The following is a 20,162-nucleotide window of genomic DNA, read 5'->3' as shown; positions in this document are numbered from 1 at the left end:
CACATATGAAGATGGAAATTGGTTAAATTAATGTAAGAGAAAAATAGAGCAAGTTGGAGAAATTTGACTTCATAACAGACCTTGCTGCCTGGAATTCTAAATTATGCTCATTTCAAATTTTTGCTAAATTAAGAATAACAGCACAGAAGTGTATCAACATAATTGCCTATGTTTCGCGAACGTATTGTAATGAACATGCATTTTTTTTTTCTCCACAGAAAGCTTTAGAGTTATGGATCTTGAGTCTGAAACGTATATACATATAGAGTGAGAGCTAAAATGGTGTTTCGGTCTGTTTCATAACTTAGTAAAATACATCAAGTGCTCACAGCAACTTGATGGTGGTTGTGGACACCTGCTCACAAGCAACGCGTTCCGTGCAGAACACCTGACATTCTGGTCCATGAAGCCTCCAGGGCCTCACTGGAGACAAAGAGGCTGCAGTGGAGCTGGCTTGTGAGCCTGTTTTTGTTTTTTTTTGTTTTTTTCTGTTTTTTTGTTTGCTTTTGTTTGTTTCTTTGTTTCTTTGTTTGCTTTTGCACCAGCCTCTATTCTTCATACCCCAAAGCCCCACTCACAAAAGCAGCAGAGAATGCCAGCATGAGGAAGTCCTCCGATAGATTTAGCAACCAAAGCAATCAGTCAGGAAGGCAGCATGGGGAGGCACCTCCAACATCCCTTATTCCATAGCAACCCCAGGTCCTGCTATGCTCTGCCCACAAGCCTCTACATTGCCTATTATTGTACTTGACTCCTGAGACTCAGGAAAGGGAGAATCTGCCACTGGCCACAGAACCAGTCTGGACAAAAACAGGTCAGTCCAGCTGATGAGTTTGTAAAGAGAAGAGGGCCACAGAGGCTCTCAGGAGTCTGACTGTCATGCAGAAACAGGGAGCACTTCCCAAGCCACCTCCCTCCAGCAGCCTCCGCGGGTGAGGCTGACACCCAGCATGCAGAGTCCTCTTACCCGCATGCTGTGGCGCTTGAAGACATTGTGCCGGTGGAGAGGTGGGGTGTGCAGCGAGTTAACTGGAGATGGATACTCCATAGGGCTGGTAAGCGTAGGAGAGCTGGCACACAGACCCTCAGGGACCTATTCATGAGAAGCAAAGAAGCACAAGGCACAGGGACAAGGCGAGAAGGTGGACAATTAGCTGCTACAAACAGGAGCATACAAGAAAGGACAAGAACACACCATGGGGGTACAGACTTGCTCTACCCTGGCACATAAAAAATGGGATGTGTCATTTCCCTACTGAAGTCGTGTGGCAGAGTAATGTGGCCTCTCCTCTGCCAGACACTCCTCCTACACAATGCTCTTCATATGGGGAGATGCTCACAGACAGCTCATCTCCTGAGACCAGGGTTCCTCAGGACCCTTTGGAAAAGGGTTATGTTTCATAGTTGTGACATAGGTTATGATAAGCCTATAGACAATGAATGTGCACATCCACACAGGGTTATCTCTCAGTGGCCCAGGGGTGTGTGGTTCCAGAATGCACCATAGCTATGGAATTCCTTACGTAAAATGGTATTATATTTGTGTATCTACAGCTGTCGTGTGATATAAAGCATCTCTAGATCATTTACACTGAATATTATGTAAGGGCGATGTAAGTGGCATAGTATATTGTTTAGGATAATAACAAAAAAATCTGTACCTATTTCATGGCAGATATGGGCTTTGATCTTTTTTTTCATATTTTCCATTTTTCATATTTTTTCATTACTGGTTGGTTAAATCACAAGAGCAAACCCCACAAATATAGTTCTCTCTTTCTCTCAGTATGTATATGTGTGTGTATGTATATGTATCCATGTATGTGTATATATATAATATATATATATACACATATGTATATGTGTGTTTGTATATGTGTATATGTGTGTATGTATGTGTGTATGTATGTCTGGGGTATAATTATCTTGATTAAAAACTTATTCCATTTTTGAGTGTGTGTTGTGCATGAGTGTGTGTGGTGTGTGCATGTGTATGTGAGTACACACAAGGGCCCTGGATTAATGTCAGGAATCATCCTTAGTCACTATCCCACCTTGTTCACCAAAGCATGGTCTCTATGTCAAACCCAGAGCTTGTGTCAAAATTTACCAGTTCTCTCTGGGGATTCCTTGTCTCTACCTTCGAAGGCTGGAGTTACAGACAGTCACTGTGCTCTCCTGGCATTTATGTAGGTTCCAGGGCTTCAAGCTCCAACTTTCATGCTTTTACAGAAGGTGCTTTACCTACTAAGCCACCTTTCCAGTCTAACAATGTTACTTTAAATGTTTTTTAAAACCTTTGTAGTGTGTGTGTACAGGTGCATGCCATATAGTGATTGTGGAGGTCAGAGACCAAGTTCTGGACATTGGTTTTCTCCTTCCACCATGTAGGTCCAGGAATTGAACTTGGGTCATCAAGTTTGGCAGCAAGCGTCTTTACCCACTAAACTATCTTGGCAGTCTACATATCTCTTTTAAAGGCATCATTATCACCTCCTGCAAGGCATTTTCCTTATGTGGAGAGGATTTGTCTTACCATTCTTGGCTAGGTTTGTTTTTTGACACACAGCCATCTCCCTGACAAGAAAAGCATGGTTGGGAGACTTACTCTTCCTGTCCAGAGCATCAGCAGAGCTAACATTGGTTCTTGTCATTTGAGATATTCTGTTTTCAAGCCACAACTCCATGCTAGGGGATGAAGGGTAAGGAAAGGCAGGAGGCTGGGCTATCTTGCACTCAGATGCAAGAGAGTGACACATAGAATTGTAAGTCACAGGCTACAGCCTTGGGGAGATTCAAGGCTGGCAATGATGGATGCAGACAGCTCAGATGGGCCCCTGTTCCCTTTTCACTGACCACCTAGGTCCTAGACAGAGCCTCCGCACAGAGCCTTCGGTGGCATTCAAGTCCATAGGACTGTCATCCATCCCTAGAGCCCTGGAATTCCTTCTCAGAAGGCTCTGTTTGGTATAGGAGATCAGAGAAGCCAGGGACACAGGAAGACAGCTGCAGGCAGGCGCAGGAAGCAGCAGACACTGCAGACGGGTGGACTGAGCTGCAGGCAGAACTTCTGGAAGAGCTGAATTTCTGTTCCTTTGATATAAGTTGAAATTATCTCTTGGCTACCAAGAAAGAGCCAATTCAGGCATCTTGATCCCCTAAACAGATGTTTGCTGCTGCACCTCAAAGGACTTGGCATGGCATTTCAGAAAGGACCTTGAGGAAGGATGGAGTCAACCCTCCCCATCATCTGGTTACACATTTACCTGGAACTGCAGCTTAGGAGCCAGTAGGTTGGTCTGTGGAGGGGGTCTATACTTGGGCCGGCTGGGCTAGAAAGAAAACACAGGGCTATCTCAGTCCGACTCTCCACTTCAGCAAAAAGGACACACCAAAGGAACCACCAAGTCAGAGGCAGCTCTGTTTGCTTACAGTGGAGAAATGGGAACAGAATTATCATTGGATTCATTTTGCAGCCACTCATTGAGCACTAGTTACATGTCAAGTGATGGGAGGAGCTGCAAGAGAGACTGTGAGAGAAAGGCATTGGACCAGACTAGAAGTTGCTATGAATTCTTCTTTTGTGCCCAGTCTCAACAACACTTGTTCATATACTGGCATCCTACTCCCAAAATGACGGTATTATGAGGTGTGGTCCTCGAGAGAGGAGTGGAGTTGAGTGATGTTATCCCATGATGAGATCAATGCCCTAATGAGAATAGTTCAGGAGACTAAGAGAGTTCTCATTTTCCCCAACACATAAGGATAGAGCAAGAAGGAGAGGCCATCTAAAAACCAGGAAGGGGCCCTGTGACAGTTAATATTGATTGTCGATTTGACAGTTCTAGAATCACCAAAGAGACAAGACTCTGGGCATGTCTTCGAGGGGTTTTCCTTATTAAATTAATAGAGAGACTGCAAATGTGGGTTCATCATTTCTAGGGCTGGATCCTGGACCCTATAAAAAGGCAAAGCTACCTTAGAAGAGGCATCCACCTCTCTGCTTCCTGACTAGATGTATGTGACCTCAGGCTCTGGCCGCCATACCTTTCCTGCTCTGATGGACTATACTCTCAAATGTACAATCCAAGTAAACCCTTCCCTCTTTAAGTCATTTTCATCTGGTGTTTCGCCACAGTGATGAGAAAAGATCCTCACCAGAGACCAAATTTGAGGTTTTCTGGGCTATGGACTTCCCATTTCCTGAAACTGTTGTTTAAGTCATTCTGCCGGTGGTATTTTGTTTTGTCAACTCTCGCTAATATAGCCCTGGTTTCTGGAAACCCAACCACCTGCTGGTGGGGCAATAGGATCCTGGATCCTGAGCCTAAGACTGCCATTGTAGGCATGGACACAGGGCCTGAGTCTCAGGGCCTTGGGGCATTCTCCTTTCTTATCATAATGGGTACTTGGCCTGCCATTCCTAGAAACACACTGGTTTTCATGGTTAACTTTGAAGATAAGTTCTTGCTCCAACTAACACCCCCCCCCCCCAGGCTGTGTGCTGGCCTCAGATTTCTCCTTATGGGACACCCATAGATGGTTGGGGGATGGGTTTAAGACTGAGAGAGGATTGTAAGAAAGCAATTCCTTGTGGTCTAAGAGGGCAGTGGGCCACAAAGGAACCTGGCTTGGATGTGACCATGAGTGTGTAATGGGACCTAACCTCAGCTTACCTTGGGTGGGGGTTCCTGAAAGGCAGTGGGCTCCAATATTTTGGGGGGTCGGTAGCGAGCGTTCCTTTCTTGCTCTATGGCAATGTCCTTCTCCATCTGATAAATGTCACTGTTGAGGAGTCAGGTTAGATAGAGAGAGAAACCAGGTCAAAGGGGAACACACTAAAGTCAGGGGAGGCCTGAATGAGGGCCATCACGGATTCCATTTCTACTTCCATTTCCCCTACAGAGTGACTTGAGAAATGCCTCTAAGACAGATTACGCTATAGATCTTGAGAGTGCCCTCACATCAAGGTTTGAGAGAGTCATGTGAATGGATTCAATTGGTAGAAGCCCTTAGAAAGTTAGCCCCATGGGTGGCAGAAGCTGGCTGGCAGCTCTACTCTACCATCTCCAGCCTTTCTGCACCAGCTATTGGCAACAAGCCATGTTTACATCTCCAGTGTCCCATCTAAGTTAATGACTGGCCCCAGATTCATTGTGACATTAGATACTTCCCTTCTCCATAGCTTGCTCTGGGGCTACTATCTACTCTCATAATGAAATCTTGACTTTCTCTCTCAGTGCAGTACTGCAGGGGCTTTCAAGTCCATGTGTTCAAAGCAATACTAAACATTGTGCATTTTCAAATGCATATCATGTGGTACTGTATGAGACACATACAGGTCCATAGCCTACTATGTTTTATCAATCAAAAGGATTTTGAAAGTTTAATAGTATTTTATGTAAGTTCTCAAAGTTTGACACAAGGTTGGGGAGGGTTAGTTGATCCGTTCTTAACTATGGAGGAAGGACTGCCAGGCTGTGCCTTAAGGAGGTGACAGAGTTACTCTGGGCTCTGAGTCTCTTTAAGGGATAGGAGTGGGTGTCAGCTCAGAGATAGGCAACTACCAAGGCTCCCTGGGGTTCTCAAGACCCTTCCTTTTTTACCCCAGAGCTTTTATCCTCTCTGGTCGTATCTTTCAATTACATTTATCCTAGAACTTTCAGGATTCCAGATAAAAGGACTAACAGATGGTGCAAAATTAGAAGAGTAACTGAGGGAAGTCCAGAGCAGATAACCATTGTAAAACTACAGTTTGCAGAATGTGTTCGAGGCTCCAAGCCAAAAAAGAAAAATGCAGGGACATCTTTACTTGGGCTTTCTTAGCTTCTCCCTTGGGCCTCCCATTATTCTTTAAAAAAATTGTCCTGAGGATGATCTTGAACTCATGATCCTATTGTCACTACCTTTCACATGCCGGAGTTATAAGCACGCGATGCCATGTCTTGCCTAGAGCCTATTTTCTTGCCCTCAAATTACATCACTAGAGCCAGGAGTGTAGCTCAGTGATAATACACTTGCATAACATTCCCAAAACCCTGGTCTTGTTCCCCAGTGTATACACCCACTCATACACACACACACACACACACACACACACACACACACACACACATGCTCGCAGTTTGCTACATTATCTCAGCTCATTAAGCAAGTTTCCCTAAGACAGAGGTCAGCAAAGGGTGGCCACAGGCTAAGCCCACCCTCCCAGCCTATTTTTTTCATAGTTTCACATTAAGAATGGTCACCATGTTTTTTCATGATTGATTTAAAAAAAAAAATTGTGGCATAACAATAATGCCATATTTTGGCATACACAGATGAAACTATCAAACCCAGCCAGCCTTTTCCTTTACCAGCGCCTCTGGCTGCAATGGTCGAGCCAAGAGGTTGTAACAGAGACTAACATAAACCGTAAAGGTCCAAATATTTACTACCTGGGTCTTTAACGGAAGTTTGCAGATCGCTACCCTAAAGGAAACCAAAAGAAGTCGATGATTCATAAGTGGCAGGCAGGCAGATGGAGACCCTGAATCCATGCGACAGATAACAGTCCTGCCAGTGGCCTTCTGGCACTAGAGAAACGGCAGCTGGGCAATGAGAAGGATTTAAGCCTTAGGCCACTGGTTCCCAAACAGAAAGAATAGACAGGTAACCTGTGGGGCACAGTCTTGATAACAGATCAAAAGAACCCTATTCTTCCATAACTGGAAGGATAGTCAAGTGGAGAGGGAAAGCAGGTAAGGTCACAGACATAAGTAGTTGCTCCATGTGGCATCAGACTGAACAAGGCTTCCCCAGGCTGCCCTCACCTCTGAACTTGCATGGGAAGTGAACCTGGTCTCAACTTTCTGTCTTCCAACACTCTCTGCTACCCAGTGTGCTTCTACTGGATGGGAGGGCACCTTCCATGTGCTGATCAGAAGGAAGTTCTGGTATAAGTGCCATTTTTACCTATCACTATTAGGCATCAAGTCACCAACTTTAGCCTGAACTCTTCTGTCTGACAAAGGGGAACAAAACACCCCACTACACAGGGCTGGAAACCCCTGCCGCATCTGAAGCCTCATCCTCTACTTACAGCTCACCACAGTATGCTCACCTGAGACTGCACACAAGCTCCGTGAAGCGGGGTCGATCACTGGGGTCATAGTCCCAGCAGCGAGTCATGAGTGTGTAAAGGACAGGCGGACAGAGTTCAGGCTTGGGCAACCTGTCTCCCTTCTCCAGCACCCCGATGACATCCTTGTTTTCAAGCCAGAAGAAAGGCTGCTTCCCGAAGCTGAGTATTTCCCACATGCATACAGCTGAGAGCAGAGAGGGGAGACTCAGGGGAGGGACCAACTTGCTGTCCCCAGGGATGACTGTGGCCACTGGTGTTTGGTCCCAACTGGAGGAGGAGCATTCTCTCCTGAGGTCCTGCCCACCACAGTGGTGCAGCCAAGATAGCTATAGCCCATGCCTATAGTACATGAACCACAATCTACTCCCTAGAACCCTTCCCATGGAGCTACTAAGGTGTTGGGGATCCAGAGGAGGCTATTATGTGTTTCATCAGAACTTCCTCTTGAGTGGGTGGGGCACAAAGCCTCTTCTTTATGGGTTGAAGAATTCTAATACTAGTATTGACACTTGTTGCCTGTGTCCTTGGGCAAGGCCCTGGCTCATCTGAGCCTTAATTTCCTCAGGTGGAGAATGCTGAGGAAGAGCGGTGACGTCGTTTCCCAGACACAGCTGCAGGGCCAGGGGTCATGTGCAAAGTGGTGATGTCCATCACATACACCTGGGTTCTCTCTCTCCTTGCACTTCCTCGCCAAAAGAAGCTGGCCAGTTTTCTTTAAGGACTCCCCAAAGCCTTTCCCACACAGTCCTTGGGGGTGGCTGATGTAGTACATGCTTGTGACTAGAGTCTTTACAAGGGAGTGAACCCAGTTTATCCCAATCAGGCCCTCACCCCTGTCATGGCTGCCCTGTCCCTGACTCCCTACACCTTTGGGACTTCTCAGTGCCACTAGGGTCTGTGGGGGCACATGTAAGACCCTTGTTTTCTGTTCTGCCCTCCTGCCCAGGCCACAGATGTGAGAATCAGCACTTTTCCAGGCCCACCCGAACCGCCACTCACCAAACATCCAGACATCACTGGCGGTTGTGAAGCGGCGGAAGTTGATGGACTCGGGAGACATCCATTTGATGGGGAGACGGGTCACAGAGGCTTTGTGTGGACAAATAGGTTTGCAAGGATTATTTAGGGATGTAAGACCCAGAGTTGTATTACTAGTCTCCAGAGACCACTGGCCAAGGCTGCCTGAACCCCAGACTTCCTTGCTCTGGGATTTTGAATTCTACAAACTGTACTGGCCCTTGGGAAGCCCTCACCTTTGTAATAGTCCTCATCCTCAATGTACCGGGAGAGCCCAAAGTCCCCCAGCTTCACACACTCAGGAGAGGCCACCAGGATGTTCCGGACAGCAATATCCCTGAAAAGAATCAAAGGTTAGCATGAGGCACTGCCTTGGGACCCTGGTACATGTGAAGAAGGCCAGGCATCTGCCCAAAGAAACATTCCAAGAGGTTTCTGACAGAAAGAGAGTGCCACCAGGGAAACATAACTCTGAAATTCATAAGCATCTGGCTCTCCTTGAGGAGTGTCTGTTGACCTGGGCCATCTGTGTTCTTAGTGTCACCACTAACCCCAAAGGGTCCCCCTGCTTCTCACAGGCCATGCCACTTTCTGCAGTTTCTGCTACTAAAAGGATGATTCTTAAAACACACAGCTTCAGATAAATAAAAGAAACAAACCTGTGAGCACATCACCCTAGCTCCAGGTCAGGTGCAACTCCCGTTTGTCCCTCACACTAGAATGTGACTCCCAAGGAAAAGGATTCTTGTTTCTGTTGATCATGACTTTGTTCTAGGACACAGGCTGGACTGAGAAGGAGCTCCAAGGGAGTCAGTGGATGAAGGGGGCAGGGATATATTTGTAACTCCTACATGGCTCTGTACAGAATCAGGCTCAAAGCCACACAGGCCATGTCTGTGGTGGAGTGAGCATTCCAGAGTGGTCTCCTCAGGGCTCATGCTCTCAAGGGAATGAGAACAAAGCCACTGGGGAGTAGGAAAGAGTCACCTACATAGCCATAGTTAAAGTAGAAGGTGGTTCAGGGATACTGGAGAACTAGGCTAGAGACCAAAAGACCCTAGGAGGTTCCAGACACTTCTCTAGCCCACTCCCTTCTTCCTAGGCAAAGTGGAGGAGGTGGAGCTCTGAGCCAGAGGGCAGCCCCTCTCCCAGTACTTGCCAGGACGCAGCAGAAGTCACAGAGCAGAAGTCACAGTGAGACCTCAGACTTTGGACTTCCTCTCAGTATCCTTGGACCTTTTAAGTTTCTGGGTGAGGAAATGTTTCGTGGAGACTATTTGAGTACAGAGTGCTCATCACTCTCAGTTGCCAGGTACAGACCAGGCTGGGGTTCTGGCTTAGGACCACAGCACTCTCAAGTTCTACACACTGTCTCCTTCTCAGAGACCAGGTAAAAGTCTCACACTCCTACCTGTGCACACAGTTGATGCTCTCCAGGTAGGCCATGGCTTTGCATATCTGTAGAGCGTACAGGACCAGAGTGGGTACCTTCAGGGAGTTTTTATTTCGCTCCAGGTAGTGTCCCAGCTGCAGAAAGAGAGCGATATAACATCAGAATGACTTTCTGCCCCTGCATGGTACCAAGGCGCCAGGCTACTGATGGCCACTGACCCCTCATTTCCTTTAAGGGGCAAATTCAAAGATAGTTATATGTTTTGGCAATTCCTCCACCTAACAGCTAAATACAGAAGGCAGGAAGTCGTAAAGACTCCTTGCTATGTAAATGTCTTCCATGCCTTGCTCAGCTGCAGCCCAGTTGTCACGTGGAGTCCCTCATCAAGCCCCCCGAGCTCACCTCCCCATAAGGATACAGTTCCATTATGATCCATGTGGGCTCCTCTTCAATGATACCAATCAGCTTCACGATGTGGGGGTGGTCAAGATTCTTCATGATCACTGAAGGAGAGCGAGGGAGATGGAGCAGCTTAAAGGTCATACAGAAAATATTTTGCTTTTCTTTCCCCAGTGCTGAGGATCAAACAGGACCTCATGCATGCCAGGCAAGTAGTCCACCAAGCTATAGCCCCACTCCTAGACACATAAGAGAAATGCAGTTTCCTGCCCCAACTGTGAAACATGGGATAAGAGACCTTTTTTTAGTCAATATTAGGGGTGGGGTCCCGTTACTGCACAGACTTCCTTCCCAGCCTCCCAGCTCCCTTTCCCCCAAGGCCTGGTGCATCTCAGGGGCCCCTCCCCAGGGGATGCCTACCTGCCTCACTCATGAACTTCTCCTTGTTGTCCAGGGTACAATCTTTCTTACACGTCTTGACGGCCACATTAATTTTTTCCCCTTTCTGCAATAGAAGTGTATGTTCATGGACCCCAGTGCTTTTCAGAAGAAGGAGTCCTCTCGCTCCAGCCTCAGCACGGCCATCTCAGACTTGACTACGCAGATGGTGTGGCTCCTGAGTGGCAACACACACACACACACACACACACACACACACACACACACACACACACACACTTTTTCTCTTCCTGGTTTTCTTCCTTCCAGATCATTCTGTGTTAGAACTATAAGGAGCTTCAGAGACCAGAAAGCTCAATCCCTGTGTCCAGATGAGGATACAGAGTCACATGATCTGCCAAAAGGCAAGCAGATAAACAGAATACACGGAGCCTCCATAGAAGAGAGCAGGTCCTCCTCCTCTGTCTTTACTGCTTGCTTTCAAATATCCTATTCTTTATAGGGTCTGCCTTCTCCAGCCTGCTTGAAGTCTAACCACACAGACAAGGCTCACCTCAGCTTCAGCAACCTGAACACTGATTCCTGCTTGATCCGCTAGGTCCTGGTCTAACCTCATCTTACTGTCCTCCCTCTGCATTCTCCCACAAGCCTCAGAGCCCACCATGTTTTCACCCCTAGCACACTGCTCCCCAATCTCAGGAACGAGTCTCATCCTCTTCACTCCCTGGGTGCTCTAGAAATAGTCTATTTCTACTTCTAGAAATAGAAATAAATACACAAACTCACATGGTTCGTGTAGACACCTTCATAGACCTCACCGAAGAAGCCTTCACCCAGAATGCGATTAAGGACTACATCTTCACGGGCAACGCCATACTGTGGACCTGCATAGAAGAAGAAAACAGGGGAGTCACAGAATCCAGAGTCCAGCTAGTTTTCTCCAGGGGGACCTGAGTGTTCAACAGCAAAAATCCAAGGGTGTAGCTGGAAATGGCATCTCCCTGGGTCCTAGGTCCACATTCTTAAGGTCCTCACTGAAGCTACACAGACCCACTTAAGGCCAATCTGTAATAAAATATCAGCTCCCAAACCAAGGGTTCCTCAGTTCTTCTCTGTCCGAGCACATGTCGATGAGGATGAAGGAAGGACAGAAGATTCCCCTGTGGTGCTCCAAGAATACTCATGGTGTCACTTCCCAGGGCCCTATGGCCACAGTGGTGGAGGGATGACCAGCTCTTCAAGAACCTACCTCCTGGCCTTCGCAGGGTCTCATCGGGAATCTCTGCATAGATGTCTGACTCTGTAATGACAGAAAGGGGCCCAGCCCATGGGCTATGTGTCTTCACTGGGCTCAGCCAGGAATTAAGCCATGGCTCCTGCCGAGAAGCCAGGGCATCCAAAGGAGTGAGAGGGACGGGGTCCTTCAGGAGAGTCCAGGCTCCCATACCAGGGTTCAGGGAAGCCACACAGCCAGAGACACTTAGCTTGAATCCGAGCGTATTCCCTCAGCTTTGTTAGTTTCAAATGACACATCACTCATTGTACTCTACTATTAACTTGGTGTTTTTATCGCTCCCAAATCCACGTGCCCCATCCCTACCCTACAGTGTGACATCTGATGTCCTCTAGGAAGTGATTAGAGTCAGATGACATCAGGAGGAGAGGACTCTGATTAAAATTAGTGTTCTTAAAAGGAGAGGACGAGAGAGCAGAGCTTGCTCTCTCTACTGTGTGGCCACATAGCAAGGAGACAAACCCAAAAGCAAGCCTTCTTCAGCCAGAGTCTGCAGAGATGGGGCTTGCCAGCCTCCAGAACTCGGAGAAAGAAATGGCTGCTTTCGAGTCATTCAATCTATTGTATTGTTTGTGCCAATTTGCTGACCAAGATCAAAACAGCACCATGGTATAAACTATTCACATTTGCTATTACAAAGAATGGTATTTTGGAGCCATCATTGATTAAAGGCGTGCACCACCATGTCTGGCTTATTTTTGAGCCATCATTGAGAAGCGATAGAGACTTGACTTGGAGAGAAGGTTTGGTATCATCAGCAGAGGAAGCATAGGCATGGGCGAGCATGAGGGAGGAGCAGAGGCTGAGGGTTCAGTGAGCATGCTTACCTATGCTACAGCTTTCTGAGAGGTGGGACCGCCGAGCCTCCAGGTTTCTGTAGTAGAAGGTAAGAGGAAAGGAGCTGGCTGACCCCAGAGCCCTGAAACATTTCCCTCAAGCTGCCTCAATCTACCTCCATCCACACACCCAGCACGGGCTGGATCTTTAAGAGCAGCCAACCTGGCTGTCAGCAAGCTGGGGAGTGTAGCCCAGGATTCCAACGGACAAGAGCTGAAGGAAAAACAGAAGCCTTCTTCTGAAGAAAGCACCAAGTGGGACAGGGAACATTCCCATGGTTGTGCACTGGGAGGGAACACACATTCTAATGAAATGAAGAGACTCAAGCATTCTCTCAGAAACAAGGCAGGTGGTGGTGGTGTTCACTGCCCCGTCTTCCAGCCCTGTCCCATAGAGACATCTCTCTTGTACTCACAGTGTGGGGATCTGAGGCAGGCTGTTCCTCTTCTCACCGTCTAAGGAAAAGTAGAGGAAAGGATGGTTGGAGCCAGGAACATGCAGGTGAATGGACGGTAGATGGAACACTGCTTCTAAGGCCCCCTGTCAGCACCATGGTGTTAGCTGGAACTAGAACCCTTTTTGAAAACTTCCTCCTGCCAATATCACATGCTCCAGTCTTGCCCATTTCCTGACTGGTCCCCAATCAGGGTCACACAGAACAGAACAGTTATATGTTATCAAAGGCTCTGATATGCCAGAGGCTACAAACACAGCCCCTCCAGAAGTTACTTCCAGTAGCTGACCACCTAGAATAGACTTAGCCCCTCCTCAAGCTCCTAAAAATCTTTGCTTCCACTTAAGAGCCAATGCCTGATCTTCTCTCTGCCACCCACCTCTGGGCTAGTCTACCTCCAAAGAGAAACCCACCTTTCTTGGCATGCATGATGAGAGAGCCTTTATGTTCTCCTTGCAGCCTGCAGTAGCCATCTATGAGGTCAGCCATGTTCTCAGCCTCTGCCAGGGACGAGGTTTTGATGGACAAGGACTGTAGAGAAGGGGCCAGCCACCGGTGAGAAAGCAGGGTCTGGGCTTGAGTCCCCCCCCCCCCCCCCCCCAGGGAGGAAGAAGGGGCTGCAGCAGGACTTGGCCCCACTGCGTGGGACTCCACCCACACCTTTCCTGACTATTCTGTGTGTTGTTAGAGACAGCCACCAGAGGGCGCACTGTCCATCCCTCCTGCTAGCTACCTAGTGCTCTTTGTTGCAAAGCCAGGTGTGCGTCTCATTCTGATCTTTGAGCAAGTAGCACAACGCCTTGTATTTGGTGAGTGATCAGTGTGTACAGGCAGAAACTGAGAATTGGGAGGCAGATGAGGCTGGGGCTCAGAGCATGCTGCTAAGAGAAGAGAGACAAATGTTTGGTGGTCTGAGGTCTCTTTCCTACTTTTAACTACAAAAAAGCCCCATGCCCCTCAGGTCTTGATTTCTAAACCATTGTTAGACTTCTGCTATGCATGTATCTTATTTTCAATCACCTCTACCTACCCTAAAGCCTTTTCTACTTCTTTGTTGATGTTAAAGAAATAATTTTCCTCCAAATTTCTTTAAATCTTATCATTACCATTGTTTGGATAATGAGTGGAGTTTTATTTTGGTTTATACTTATTTATTAGTGGCTGCAGAAGAAAGGCCACAAAGTTGCCACAGTATAAATGTGGAGATCTGGGGACAATCCTCTCTCTCTCTCTCTCTCTCTCTCTCTCTCTTTCTTCTTCTTCTTCTTCTTCTTCTTCTTCTTCTTCTTCTTCTTCTTCTTCTTCTTCTTCTTTTTTTTGTTGTTGTTTTTCAAGACAGGGTTTTTCTGTATAGCCCTGGCTGTCCTGGAACTCACTCTGTAGACCAGGCTGACCTCATAATCAGAAATCCACCTGCCTCTGCCTCCCAAGTGTTGGGATTAAAGGCATGTGCCACCACTGCCCGGCTCTGAGAACAATTCTCTACAGGTCATTTCTTTCCTTCCGGTACATGAGCTGGGTGTCAGGATGAAGGTGGGAACTGAACTCAGATTATTGAGTTTGGTGGTAGGCGCCTCTCTCTTGCCAGTTGTGGGTACACTTTTCTTAATAATATCTGTTAACAGAGAACCCCTAGTCCCTCCTGGACTTGGACAGGTTGGCTTGAATAAGTCTTATCCACAGAGCTTCCAGGTGCCTCAGAAATGCTCACCTGGGGGGCACCCTCGATGCCCAGCTGCAGGACTGCCTGGGTCTCTTCCAATGGCAGGCATCTGATGGATCTGATCTGCTTGAACTCGGCCAGGCAGGTGGGCTGTGAAGGAAGCAGAGAGGACCGAAGACCATTTAACCTCAGGGTTTGACCAAGGAAACTGGTTAAGATGAAGGTGAGGATGAGGGGGTGGGATCTCTTTTGAAAATAGAGAGAATATTGCTAGAAAGTCCATCTCAGAAGCCTAAGACACTCAGATTGCAGAAGAAAAAGGGAGAAAGGAACTCTTGCCAAGATTGTATGTGAAGTTGGGGTATAGAGCCAGAACTGGACCCAGGTTCCCAGGAAGTCACTGGCTTATTTTGCACCACAAGAACGGCAACAGCATTCTTTCGCTCCTCACTCCACTTTGTGCATCAGCATCACGACAAATAATGAACCATCTAACCCTCGCTGCTATCCCCGGATCCTCTCAACAAATCTACACCAAGGCCAAGGTCGAGCCCTTATAAAGTCTCTGCCCTGAGCAATGGGGACACAGGGGGGGAGCAGAGCTGATGGGGAAACAGAAGAAGAAGCAGGGAGGAGGAAAAAGACCTGAGCCGGAGCTGAGCTGAGGCTCACTCTAGAGCTCTCGCTACCTTTGTATCTTGACTCGTCAGCTGGCGGATGCCTTTAGGCCCGATGACCAGGTCCACAGTAATGTTCCATCCTTGCTGGAATAAAAGGAGACAGGGGACTGTTTCCCATGCTGCCCAGCCATATTCAGAAGCTCTAAACAAATCTTATTAAAGTAGATAAACACCACCATCTCTCTAGCCCTTTCATCCTAAACCCCACCATACAGCTCACCTCTTCCCATCCCCTTTCTCTCCCTGACCACTTTCCTCTTTCTCCCACATTGGCTCCCTGGGGTTCCATCCCAGCGGCCTGGAGGTCAGGCAGGGTGAGGGTAAGAAGAACAGGCCATTACAATGAGTTCGCAACGGTAGGTCTCCTGGTCGATGTTGGCAAAGCCCGCCAGAGTATTGAAGAATTTCATGACACACTCTTCCTCCCGGAGTGATGCATACTGCTGGAAGGTCTGCTGGATCATCTTCCGGAATTGCTTGGGCTGAGCGGCAGATGGGGAGAACAGGGTCAACTCAGCTTCCTGTTTACATCTTATGGAAAGGCTGCCTACTGCTACAACGTGGCTCCAGGGGTCCCCACCATGACGGATGCTGAACTTATTCCCTGAAGCTCATGACTGTCTCCACAGAAGCATACCCTAACCCTCTGAGAGAAGGTGGGAGGCACGGAATCCCACCACCCAGGTCATGTAATGAAATCAAGACTCCAAGGCAGTTTTGAGCCAGGTGTACCTCATCCTGAGTCCCAGGCCTGGAGGGACTATCACAAGCATCTGCTGTCTTATGTTAGGTAGCCTAAGGCAGTAGATCCTCTTCTCCTGACTCTCTAGCTCTTGACCCAGAACCCACATTGAGCAGGGCTCCCTGGGCTCCTTGCTCTCGGCTGCCCTCACCTTTAAGTTTTCCTGCATCTGCTTTGGGAAAAACAGGTCCAGACCAACTTCTTTTCTGAAAGAAGGAAAACAGAAGCCACATTTGATACACGTGCTGAACTTCTGACCAACCAAAAGGAGGTGAGAGGGCTTAGAGACTAGGGAACTGGGCCCTAGGGCTCCTGGGGAGATTGGCAGGTGAACCGGACAGCAGGACACTGGGGGAGGGGTGGGGGAATTCATGCCTGACACAGAACTTACTCCAGGAGTTCAAAGTTGGACTTTTTGTCGAGTGCATTGTGAGGCATGTCCTTGAAGAATCTCCTGGGGAGAGAGGGAGAGATGGCATGGAGAAAAGGGCTGAGAGCTGAAGGCTGAGGCCTCGAGTAGGGCATCCAACATCCACGTGCTGACCCGGGAGCATCTATATCTACCAGATGCAGGGACCATCAGGGGACAACTTGGCACTATCCCCCCATAGCTGGAAACCCCTATCTATATCTGGAGGTGCTTCTGGTCACTCCACATGCTGATGGCAGCATCTAGAGATGTTCACTGCAGTGTGAGCACAGGAAAGCCCCATCTTGACAAGGAATTACCCATCCCTAAATGTCCCCAAATGAGGAGAGAAGTTAGAAAATGCAGAACCATGGCTCTTCTGCTCTGCCACTTCCTTCTACTGGGTTTTGGAAACGCAATGCCTGGAAAGAGGAATGAGTCTATGTAGGGAAGGTCTTGAAATCACAGGATGAATGATAGCAGGAGGAGCTTCAACTATGAGACATAAGGGGCCTGCCTAGGGTGCTTCATCACCTACCCAAAGGTCTCTGTGGTTCTCCAAGATCAGTCAGTCATGGCAACTTTAGAAATCCCCCAAGCCAGTGCTACCTGCTTCCCATGACATCTCTAGAAAACCTCAGAGCAAGCCTTCCTTGGACTGTTCTAGTCAGTGTGACTGTTCACCTTCCCTGTAGGACTGAGTGAGCTACAACTCATGCCCTGGGTAACTGCACACACTGGCTTCCCTCACACAGTCTTGTTGTAACAGTACAAATATTGAAACAGAACTAAAAAGGGCATTTTAGTCCTTTCTGAGTTACCAAGTGTGGTGGTTTGAATGAGAACGGTCTCATAGGCTCATATATTTGAATACTTGGTCCCCAGTTGGTGGACCTGTTTGGGAAGGACTGGGGAGTATGGCTTTGTTGGAGGAGGTGTGCCATCAGGGGCAGGCGTTGAAATTTCAGAAGACTCCCAACATTCCCAGTGGTCTTTCTGCCTTGTAGTTGTGGATCAAAATACAAGCTCTCAACTGCTCCCTTGTTCTTCTACCATTGACTTAACTGTAGACCCTCTAAAACTGTAAACCCAAATTAAATGATTTCTTTTATCAGTTGTCTTGATCATGGCATTTTATCACAGCAATAGAAAAAAAGAAGAAGACAGAAGTGAGTACCCAGAGTGGGGTACTGTTATGACATACCTGACCATGCTGGGGTTTTTTTTGGAGGAATGTGGAAGAATTTGAAACTTTTAGCTAGGAAAGCAGTTGAATCTTTTAAGTAAGGCCTAATGGGCCATCCTAATGGGCTTGGAAACAATCGTGCTCAGAGCAATGTGGACTATAGAGGACCCATTCAAGAGGTTTCAGAGGAGAAAAGTATTGGACACATGGCTATATATCACTCTTGTGATATTTTAACAAAAAAAATGAGGCTGCTGACTTCCCTTGTCCTAAGAATCTGCCCGATGCTAAATTAAGAAGTGTTGGATTAATTTTCTTGGTAGAGATTACAAGACAGCCTAATATGGATTCTGTCACACGGTTAGTAATAAACCAACAACAAAGGGAATCTTTTTGCAAATGTGATTCAGTGGTCTAGGCTCTATCCACATGGGCAGTCAAACTTGACAGTGTCGTCCACATGATCCTAGATTTCACATCAGAAAGGATACACGAGTAAAGGGGCCATGGAGTCTTCCTCCATGGTTGAGCAGAGCCCCTGAGGCCAGGTGTGTGGCAGGGGAGTCCCTGCATGAAGCCACTGCGAAGACACTGCATAAAGCTGGGAAAGCGAAGCCTGGATTGCTCTGGAGATCTCAATGTGCTGGCAAGAAGAGCTACATACAGGGAGTGGAAGTATCCAGAGAGAGAAGCATATTGCAAATGGCAGCAAAAGAATAGATCAGTGGTTCTCCACCTGTGGGTCATGACCCCCTTGGGAGTTGAATATCAGATATCCTGCATACCAGATATTTACATTATAGTTCATAACTGTGGCAAAAATACAGTTCTGATGTAGCAACAGAATAATTTTATGGTTAGGGGTCACCACAACATGAGGAACTGTATTAAAGGGTTGCGGCATCAGGGAGGTTGAGAACCCCTGGGGTGGAGCCATCTAAGCCCTCTGACATTAGACATTGAGCAACAAGATCCAGAGTTTGCCCTGCTGGTTTTCAGTCTTGCTTTGGCCAAGTATTTTCTCACCATGTCTCCTTTTCTCCCTTTTTAAATTATATATATATATATATATATATATTCTGTTCTGTCGTATGTTGAAAGTGTGCAATCTGTCATTTTATTTTATACATGGTTACAGTTAAGAGATTGCCTTGAGTTTCAGGAGACTTCAGACTTTTAAACTATGTTGAAACTGAAAGACTATTGGGATTTTTTTTGAGGTTGGACTAGATGCATTTTGCATTATGATCCCTGATTATGGGAACCAGGGAGTAGAGTATGGTGGAATGGCCCCATGGGCTCATATGTCTGAATACTCCAGTTGGTGGACTGTTGGGAGGAGAGGTGTGGCTTTGTTGTATGAGGTGTGTCTTTGGGGGTGAGCTTTGAAATCTTAATTTCAAAGTAGTCAAAAAAAGTCTAAGACATCGATTCATTGATGTTTTTGTTTATCAGGGTAGACAGAACCAACCTAAAGTTAAGGGTCTGGCAGATGTCACAGTCCAGCATGTGGGAAGATGCATGAGCTGAGAGAGAGGGGCAGAAAAGGCTTCAAAGTTGGAGAGACTCTTGAGCTGGCTCATCATGAGTGGACAATCTTTTCCTTAAATACATGCTTTCCTAGACCCGTTTCCAAGTTCCCTATGCAGATAAATCTAGGCAGGTAGCACTGACTTACACCATATAAAGAAGCTGACCAAATATGGAAGCCTTTACCTTTCCACACCCAACCACTTTATAATGTTACAGTATGAGAAGAGACATAAGCTCCGTGCTCTGCTGTACAGCATCGTGACGGAAGCTAACAACAATTGCATAATTCAAAAGTAACAGCAACAGATATTGGACGCTCTTACCATAAATAAATCATATGTTGATGAATACATGCAATCACTATGTGTCAATCAAAAACAAAACTTTAAAATAGAGCTTTTTTTTCCCAGGCTGAAGAGGGGAGAGACAAGAGGTACCACTTGTTTGGACTGCCTCTAGTACCCGCAGGTTCTCCCCTGGACGAGCCTGCAATTCTGAAAAGCAAACACTAGATGGCAGCAGTCTATGGGTGGGTGCAGACTCATAACTGATCCACACCCAATCCCCAGGACTGAAGAAAATAAAGACACGCAAAACCCACTTGGCAGTAATAAAAATGTTACCTTGTTGCCAACATTTACAGGTTAACCACAAGGTCAAATTCCTTGTGGATTTTGTGAAGCAAAGCAAGGCGAGTATTCTTTCTCTAACCCTAACCTTGTCAGTCACTAACTACTTAACAAGTCCTGGTGACACACTCACTATGATTCTTTGGTTCAGAAAGTTCTGTTGTTGTGCTGGTTAAGGGAAATATTCCTTGTTCCATCTAGTCAAAGAAGACAAGTTATTTGGTGCTTCTGACTAATTTCTAGTATATGGCCCATGAACTTCATATTTTAAAGAGTAGTGGGGAACAAGAAAAAGAAACTAAGTACTACCGTTTCATTTTTAAAAACTGAATTCAAGTTTCCAGGCCCTAGGGGAGCTGGAGACTTCCCTATAGCTGACCAGTTTCTGTTGTAAAAGTCCAGCC

General features: G+C 47.0%; 1 protein-coding gene across 4 annotated transcripts in view; it reads right to left on the bottom strand.

Moving 5' to 3' along the window:
• The window catches only part of Ptk2b (protein tyrosine kinase 2 beta), a 120,129-nt gene that overhangs the window by 10,126 nt on the left and 89,841 nt on the right, over nt 1–20,162 (bottom strand). For 3 of the 4 annotated variants that reach the window (XM_034497597.2, XM_076930819.1, XM_076930820.1), the window contains 19 exons: nt 16,393–16,455; nt 16,153–16,207; nt 15,601–15,741; nt 15,269–15,343; nt 14,628–14,729; nt 13,330–13,447; nt 12,878–12,917; nt 12,453–12,499; nt 11,581–11,631; nt 11,118–11,215; nt 10,353–10,437; nt 9,936–10,036; nt 9,552–9,667; nt 8,377–8,477; nt 8,123–8,212; nt 7,103–7,307; nt 4,677–4,785; nt 3,267–3,332; nt 968–1,093 (listed from right to left, as the gene is read on the bottom strand). In XM_034497597.2, the coding sequence (XP_034353488.1) occupies nt 968–1,093; nt 3,267–3,332; nt 4,677–4,785; nt 7,103–7,307; nt 8,123–8,212; nt 8,377–8,477; nt 9,552–9,667; nt 9,936–10,036; nt 10,353–10,437; nt 11,118–11,215; nt 11,581–11,631; nt 12,453–12,499; nt 12,878–12,917; nt 13,330–13,447; nt 14,628–14,729; nt 15,269–15,343; nt 15,601–15,741; nt 16,153–16,207; nt 16,393–16,455 (1,789 nt within the window). The remainder of the gene's footprint in view (nt 1–967; nt 1,094–3,266; nt 3,333–4,676; nt 4,786–7,102; nt 7,308–8,122; nt 8,213–8,376; nt 8,478–9,551; nt 9,668–9,935; nt 10,037–10,352; nt 10,438–11,117; nt 11,216–11,580; nt 11,632–12,452; nt 12,500–12,877; nt 12,918–13,329; nt 13,448–14,627; nt 14,730–15,268; nt 15,344–15,600; nt 15,742–16,152; nt 16,208–16,392; nt 16,456–20,162) is intronic. The other variant, XM_034497598.2, reaches the window with a different exon arrangement.

Source organism: Arvicanthis niloticus, chromosome 3, assembly GCF_011762505.2.
Source record: "Arvicanthis niloticus isolate mArvNil1 chromosome 3, mArvNil1.pat.X, whole genome shotgun sequence".
Lineage (NCBI taxonomy): Eukaryota > Metazoa > Chordata > Mammalia > Rodentia > Muridae > Arvicanthis > Arvicanthis niloticus.
This window is presented reverse-complemented; position numbering and strand designations above follow the sequence as displayed.